A 7,835-nucleotide genomic window follows, 5' to 3' on the forward strand; every position below is an offset into this window, starting at 1 on the left:
TTTTTATTGGGAATATTTGCTTCCTGTCACCAGGATGCATGTGCAGCAGCAGCAAAATGTACAGGAGTTCGGGACCTGCACCATGTGAGGCAGAAAAGGCTTGTTAAGAGGGGAATTTATTAGCCAGACATCTGTTAAGGCTCTGTTGGCCAAAAGCAAACTGCAGAACCTGCAGTCCTGCTCACTTTCCATACACAGTGGGCCCTGCATCCCCCATCGGAGAGCTGCGCACTCTGCTCCAAACCTCACCAAAGAGCTTAGCCTAAGGCTGGGGTCAGGAGTTCCTGGTACAGGAGCTGCTACCCAAGCCGGGCACGGGCTCAGAGCATCGGTATGTGCTGATGTCTCACCTCACGCTTTGTGCACACAGGTGTTAAGTGAGTTAAAAACACCTCTGAGAACAGCAGAGTTAAAGGAACAGCTTTCGTGCTTCGGACACGTGGAAAGGGAATTTATTTTCTGCTCATTTTGGTTTCCTCCTGTGATTTTAGCAAACTCTGTGTCGTTTTTAGAGGAGAGAGGAGGCACTAAACAGCAGAGCCTTCTTCCTGCCTTGTCCTCCAAAGGGGTTGCCTGGACCAGCCCTCAGCTCTTCATTACAGCTACACAACAGGAGCTCAGGAGGGTTTGTCATCCTGCGATACTCTTGTCCCAGCCTCTCATCTCCATCCTGACGGCTTTCAGAGCAGTGGTATCCTCCTCCTGCCAGGAGGTTCAAAGCCACTCTGCTCCTTTCCAGAGCTTTCTGCAAACACCAGCTAATCCAGGCTGCGCATGGCTTGGCAGCAGCGGAGACCAGGAAAGAGCTGAAAGAAAACACCCCCAAAGTGGTCACGGCACATTCCCCAAATTGCAACGGGCTGTTCTGCGGCCAGAAAAAGGCTACAAACAGAGCGAGAGAAATTCAGTCTGCTGCCCTGGGAGTGTTTTTAGGCACCAGCAGCATGTGAACGCGGACACCGCCCCTGGGAGAAAGCTCTGTCTGCAAACAGCAAACCCTCTGTTTTGTGTGAGCATCTCAGTCTTTCCAGAAGTCCCAGAGCTTTGTGTCCGACTCTGTACGCAGGGTAAGCGATTCCTGACGGCTGCTCCAGGCACATCCCTCTGCATCTTGCCACGGCGAGGCTGAGATGGAAAAGCCACAGCTGCTGCTGGCTGGGAGCTGCTGAACACTGGCCAAGGGGTGTTCTTGCTGGGACAGACCAGCTCGTGCCTGCAGTGAGGCTCCCAGCAAGGAGCTGTGTCGTGTGGCGTGAGCTGAGGCAATGCTGGGAGCACTGAACCGCACCAGTGGCTTTGCAGCATCACCCCGGAGATTTTGACTTGCACGTCACGCTGCCTGGCAGGCACCTGCCTCCTGTCCTCCTCATCATGGGGAGAGGGAATGGTTTAGAGTTTGATAGGAATGGTGGGACTCGATGATCCAGCGGGTCTCTTCCAACCTGGTGGTTCTATGATTCTATAACCAAGGGACCCTCCCCTCTCCACAGACCCACACAGCCAGGCAGGAGGAGGCTGGATGTTTTATAACCCCCCTCTGCCATCACCCACCAAGAGATTCTATGGGGCCCTCGTGGCTTTCTCTTCCTGATTCACAGGGTGAGTGACCAAGGGGAAAGGGCACATCTTCCCCTTCCCAGTTCCAAATGCATTTGGGCCAGAAAACATTCTTTTCTTCAAGGAATCCCTTCCTCGAGGGGCAGTCTGAGTGCTTAGTCCCACTATCCTTAGCAGAAGCAAGAGAAACCTGCCTCCTCATCCCTTCCCCGCTCCATGAGGAGACACGTCCTTTCTCTTTGGTGACTTCCTTGCTTGGTTTCAATAGCACAGGGACTTTATCAGGGCTGCACTGAGCATCCCTGGGGTGCAGGTGGCCTCCCTGGCAACCTACCACATGCCCGCACACATGGACCACCCGGTCCAGCCAGGGAAACCGGCTGAGCGCAGCACGAGGGGGTTTGGAAGGCTGGTTTCTTTGGGTGTTACCAGTACGGGGTGGTGGCCAGGAGAATCTGCAGAGCCATGGAGAAGCAGGGCAGCTGTGCCACGCTGTAAGCTACCGAGCGCGTGGGCGCCTTCAGCTGCAGGAGGTAGGCGATGGTGTGGACGATTCGCCCCGCGCAGAAGATGAAGAAGTGGATCCTGGCCACTGCAGGACTGGGATCCAGCAGGGAGTAGACAGCTCCAAGGAAGAGGAAGGGAAAGATGTTCTCCATGTCATTGCGGTGGGCCCTGAAAAGGGAAATAAGATTGCTCCTTTTCACCAGGCTTCTAGCCAGAGCACCAGCCAAGGGTGCGGCTCCATCAGACAGGGTGGATGCAACCCCCAAAGGAGTCAGATCCCCTAAAACATGCAGGCAGCGGGATTTCACACCCGTTGTCTCTCGCTTGGGATGCCGTGCTACCAAAGGTTACCCTCCATGACTGGGACACCTTTGCCATAACGGATGACATGACAGCTCCAAAGTTACTGCTTTTAAATAAACAAAGTGAAAAAAGACCCTGCAAAGCTATGAAAAGCTCAAAGCTGGTGCGGTGCCAGCATGGCACAGCCCCAAAACCGACCACGTTAAACAATAACGAGGCGGTTTCCAGGCTGTGATTTCTCCAGAGGAGAAATTCCCAGGATGAAAGGGGTCATGGCTCTGCTCCAAGGGACTGGGGAGGAGCACCCCAGACACCCGCTGCACCATGCCAGCACCTAATTGCACCAGAGCCAGGCGGAAGGGATGGCAGTGGCCATGCGATGACACACTGACGGGGCCAAACCTTGTGCTCTCTCTAAACGTGCACCTGCCTGGATGTCACAGCATCACCTGCTACTGCCCACACCACAACCGCTACAAAAGCAGGAGTGGATCGTGCCATGAGCACAGGCTGTGTCCTTCCTCCCCCAGGTACAGTCACAGAATCACCAGGTTGAAGAGACCCACCGGATCATTGAGTCCAACCATTCCCATCAATCACTAAACCATGTCCCTCAGCACCTCGTCCACCCGTGCCTTAAACCCCTCCAGGGAAGGGGAATCAACCCCCTCCCTGGGCAGCCTCTGCCAGTGCCCAATGACCCTTTCTGTGAAAAATTTTTTCCTGATGTTCAGCCTGAACCTCCCCTGGTGGAGCTTGAGGCCATTCCCTCTCATCCTGTCCCCTGTCACTTGGGAGAAGAGCCCAGCTCCATCCTCTCCACCATCTCCTTTCAGGTAGTTGTAGAGAGCAATGAGGTCTCCCCTCAGCCTCCTCTTCTCGTCCTTCGAAGGAGGAAAACTGCTCTCCAAAGCAGTGAGGCTGCCCTCGCTTTCCCACCACTTCCATGTCTCCTTCTTTTTCTCCAAGAGCTGCTTTCTGCAGCACAGACCCTGGCCCCGTGCTTTGGTGAGGGGGACTCTTGGCTTGTGTCCTGGCTGGTGGGTTCAGATCTGGGCTGGAGAGTGACCCAGGCATGAGACTCAGTTGCCTTTTCACTGTTATCTCTGAAGGTCTGAGAGGCAGAGATGAAGCCTTGGTAAGAACTGCAGCTGCTTCCCCATTCCTGCGCCCCAGGACATTTAAATCTTCACAAAGCCCAGAGAAAACCGTAAGCTATTTTCTCCCTGAAGCAAAGGCCAAGATGCCTGCGCTGCTCTTCTGCACAAGCTGAGAAGTGGCCAGAAAGTTTTAGAACGTTCAGTTACAGCTCGTTAGTGCAGACACAGGCTGGGACAGCCCTGGCTGAAAACTGACTTTGGAAAAGAAAGAGGGCTGTGTTTTAACTGCCCCACCAAACACTGGTTTCTTCAGGCCAAAAGCTTCTGCGTCAGAAATTTCCAACACCGAGTGCCCTGTTCTTTTTGAGGGTGACTCTTGTCCCCAGGCAGGATCCGTCTCTGTGTGACGGAGCAGGAGCTGCAGGGAAGGGCTCCAGTCTCCCAGGTTGTGCCAAACTACTCGTCCTCGCTGTCTAGCCTGGGGATGGGGACATGAACAAGGCTCCAGGTCCAGCAGCTGATTCACATCACCATGTCACACAAAATGACCCGTGTGCTGAACTCCAGCATCCCTTGCTGCCCCCTCCTCACACCAAAGCCCAGGCCAAGGCACCTGCTGCTAAATATTGTACCTCAGCTCGTTCCATCCCCAGCTTTGCTGAAACACGAAGGGAATGCACAGGCTGTTGTACCCCCCAAAAAAGCTACTCCGAGGGCTTTCAGCACCCCACCATCCCCACAACAAGGGGCTTTCTCCTACCTGCTCTTTCACCTCCACGGGGAACAGTCCCTAGCTTAAAAGCCACATCCCCAAGCAAGGGGATGAACATGGCAAGGAACATTCTTAAAACCCTATTTCACTTGCTCTCTGGGTGTGATTTTGGGACAGCACAGAGGAATTGACCTGGAGAAGACATTAAAATGAGTCCTGCTGCTGTAGGAGGACTTAGTGGGAATGAGCTGATCAGAACCCAGGCTGTGAACAGGCCAACAGGGACTGTCCCCGAGTGCTTTAACTGCACAAATCACATCCCAGATTTCCCCAGGTCTTTAATGCAGCTCTGGTTATTTATTTTTACAGAAAGTTTTTCTTCTCTGACTAGTCAAAGTAAGTTCATGATTATTATTACTACTATTATTATCTTTTTCTTCACAAGGGAACAGCTTGTTTCTCCTTTTCCTCCCTCTGCAAGCCCACAGATTAGGTGGCACTGGATGTTTTCTAAAGCAAATCTTGCAAGCAGTGAGAAGTGAGCAGCGTGGTCCCCCACCTACAGCAGAGCTGGCAGCTGAGGGTTCAGTGCCAGCAGGGGACGGCTCCAACCCCTTTTCCCACACATCACCAGCCCGTGGAGATCCAGCCCAACCTCCTGGGGAAAGGGGACAGCAAAGCAAGCCCAGGGCTGAATACCTGATATAAGGTTTGCCCCATTAGGGAGACAAAAGTTATTGCCATGGTGTCCAGCCTCTTCCCAGACCCCTAAATGGAGGACTGTGACTAGTCACATACTTCCAGTGATGGCCTGGTTCTCCTGTCCAAGCTGTGCAGAGATCTGGGAGGGTTCAGGGTCCTTCTGGAGCAGGGCACGAAGAGCCTGTGGATGTGGGTATGGGACAAGCTCCCTGAGGCTTGCGGGATTTTGCCTATCTAGGAGGGAGTTTCATAGCGTCCGAGTCAGATTCCAAACCCAGCTCCTTCCACATATCCTCACTCCAGCACACACCATGCTTCCATACATTAAATACACCATACATTAAATATTAAGCTGCCACAGTGTGCAGGGTCCTGCAGCCGAGCTCCAAGCATCCAACCCATCGAGGTAATTACTTCACTAATGAGCCCTTTAGCTTCCCACTGCTGCTTTGCCAGCAGCTACCAGGGAAATGCCAGCCCCGCTGCGTACTCGCCTGCGGCACCGCTCCACATCGGGGTCCTCACGGTAGTACTGCAGCCCCCCGTTCCGCAGCGCGTCCTCCGGGTTTGCAAACACCTGCAAGAGAGAATCCCTGTAATAGATGTGCTCGTAAAGTTCTCAGGAGCTTTACAGGTAGAAGCTTTGCCCCAAGACCAGTGGGGATTTCTTCCTGCCCAAGGAGACCTTCCAGCACCTGTTTCTCACCACTCTTCACAAACACAAGAGCAACTTCACTTCCATGTGTATGGTCCTAGAGGTTAAACTCCACAGGGTTTCTCTTATTCTCTGAAAAACCCAATTCTGCCTGCTGAGCAGATCCCAAATCAGGGGCTTCAAAGGAGATCCAGCCTCACCCCAGTCTGCTTCTCCCCATGAAACCCATCAAAAGGAGACTTTGCTAGCCACCAAGTGAGATTGTTGCCAGCACCAAACACCAAACGAGGCATCCAAAAGATAACGAGACTGACAGATTACTTCACCCTATAGAGAAAGAATATTCCCCAGCTGGCTTTTTAGCAGTGATGCTGTGCAACTGAAACCAGCCCTGGGGAAATCGGATCCTACACTAACAAACCTAGAAGTGAAAATAATTTATACAAGCTCCCCATCTATGCTCAGAAGATACCACAGGGACCGGGTTACATGCAACAGCTTCACTCTGCAGCCTGGCAAGGATCCTGGTGCTTTCTTTAATCCCAGGGCCGGAGCATCACTCAGATACACAAAGGGAGAAGCCAAATCATCCGTTACAACGATGCTGCAGCACAGGAATAGCTCTTTGTATTTTATCTGAGAGCAGAAACCTCTCCCTCTATTTCATTGATGCAGTCAGAAACTCCTCAACTACCTTAAAACAGATTTTACAGACAGCTGAATTTTGCCATGAGTTCAATTTGGGTTGCGGGCAATAAAAGGTCTGGTTAGCCCCGTTTCCAGACGGCATCTAGAGCTCCTGGTCCTCCCTGTATTTCCCCTTTGCGCCCCAGAAGTATTTCCTCCAGCTATGTTTTTATTCTCCATAACTTCCCGCTCTCCTGGAGCATTGACACAGCGATTCAGCCTCTGGAAGCACAAAAACTTTCTGCTACATTGCAAGAAAAAAAAACGACCATTGCAATAATTTGTTCTTAAACCTTTTTTTTCTTTCCTCCTTTTCTTCCCGACATGGCAAACTGACTGTAAACAGTCTCTTGCCAGAAGCAACTCACCTGAGTGGCATTTTAGATCTGAAATTACTATTTAGATTAGGATACTGAAATTATAAACATCAAGCTACAGATGGTAGAAACAAACAAAAAGAACCAAAGAGGAGCGAGATATTTATCTGCCACAGAAATGAAACAAGTTTTGCTTTCAACTTAAGTCAAAGAAAACTCAACTGCCTTCTGGAAAAGTTTGTTGGCCTTTAAAGCGAGGAAAAAAAAAAGGAAAGAAAAACCACAGGAAGCTAAGGAAAATGCCAGAAAGGGAGAAAAAGGTAAAGGAAACAGAACTTACCTTCTTTCTGAGTCTCACTTGTCCCGTAATGATAGCAACCACATACATTTTTAAAATCAAGATCGTGCTGTAGAATGTAAATGACATAAAGACTGTGTTTTCCATCATTTTCGAGGGAAGGTGCCGCTCGGTCGCCTGCAGAACTTAGGCAGTGGAGATCTTGCTTGGGCTGCGAGAAGGCTCTGTGGGAGAGGGGGCAGGAACATGGCTAAAGACAACACAAGCCACCACTGTTTCCTCAGCAAAAGCCCAAGCCCTACAGACCCTTTCGTGCTGGACAAGAGTAAATGATGCGGTAAAACTGCTGGTGAGTGAATCCCAGATGGGGACACGGAGCAGGCTGCTCCCGCTCCTCACTCCTTGCACCCACCAGCTCCGCAGGGATGCAGTCCCCAAGCTGGGATACAACCCCCTTGACTGTGCAGACCCCAGCAAGGCTCAGTCTGGCTACAGCTGGAATTCTTGCCTCCCTAAACCAGCTCCTCAGAATTCCCCTGCCTCAGCTCCCCTCCAGTCTGTGCCCATGGGACGGAGCTGCACAGAGCATCCCTCGCTCAGCCACCCACTGCTCGCCCAGGGGCACAAGCCACCCTGCCGTGGGAGAAAGGAAGAGTTAGGAAGAAGGTAAGCACCTACCTCAGCACCTCCAGCCCTAGTGCTCCCTCTGTCCCAGATCCCTCAGCCCACTCCTCTGTGGCAGCACTCCCAGTACTCCCCAGTCCCGCCCAGTGCAGGCTGCGCCCTCCCCTGCACAGCCACCTGCTGAGGGACGAGGCAGAGGGGACAGAGCTGTCCCTCGCCCCACCAGCACCCAGCAGGCTGGCCCAGGAGCTCCCAGAGTGACCAGTCTGGAAGCACAAGCAGGCAAGTCACAGACCACAACCCCAAACCTGCAAAGAGAAATAAACACCAGCCTTGTCCAGCCCCAAAGGCTCCTCCTGGTTTCCTCGGAGAG

General features: G+C 52.3%; 1 protein-coding gene across 1 annotated transcript; it reads right to left on the bottom strand.

Moving 5' to 3' along the window:
* Window positions 1-430: 430 nt before the first annotated feature.
* PTGES (prostaglandin E synthase) lies at window positions 431-7,615 on the bottom strand. Its single transcript, XM_069873235.1, has 4 exons — window positions 7,517-7,615; window positions 6,881-7,062; window positions 5,376-5,458; window positions 431-2,232 (listed from the first exon to the last, which is right to left on the bottom strand). The coding sequence occupies exons 2-4, from the start codon at window positions 6,986-6,988 to the stop codon at window positions 1,983-1,985; spliced, it is 441 nt and encodes a 146-aa protein (XP_069729336.1). The 5' UTR covers window positions 6,989-7,062; window positions 7,517-7,615; the 3' UTR covers window positions 431-1,982.
* Window positions 7,616-7,835: the final 220 nt, after the last annotated feature.

This window comes from Phaenicophaeus curvirostris, chromosome 20 (assembly GCF_032191515.1).
Source record: "Phaenicophaeus curvirostris isolate KB17595 chromosome 20, BPBGC_Pcur_1.0, whole genome shotgun sequence".
Classification (NCBI taxonomy): Eukaryota; Metazoa; Chordata; class Aves; order Cuculiformes; family Cuculidae; genus Phaenicophaeus; species Phaenicophaeus curvirostris.

What these genes read in the sequence shown, in the direction of transcription:
- PTGES (XM_069873235.1), bottom strand. Translation starts at nt 6,988, where the DNA reads ATGATGGAAAACACAGTCTTTATGTCATTTACATTCTACAGCACGATC. An exon ending in AAGTGAGACTCAGAAAGAAG is followed by an intron (nt 5,459 to 6,880) that starts GTAAGTTCTGTT and finishes TCTCTCTTGCAG; the next exon opens with GTGTTTGCAAACCCGGAGGA. An exon ending in GATGTGGAGCGGTGCCGCAG is followed by an intron (nt 2,233 to 5,375) that starts GCGAGTACGCAG and finishes TTCCCTTTTCAG; the next exon opens with GGCCCACCGCAATGACATGG.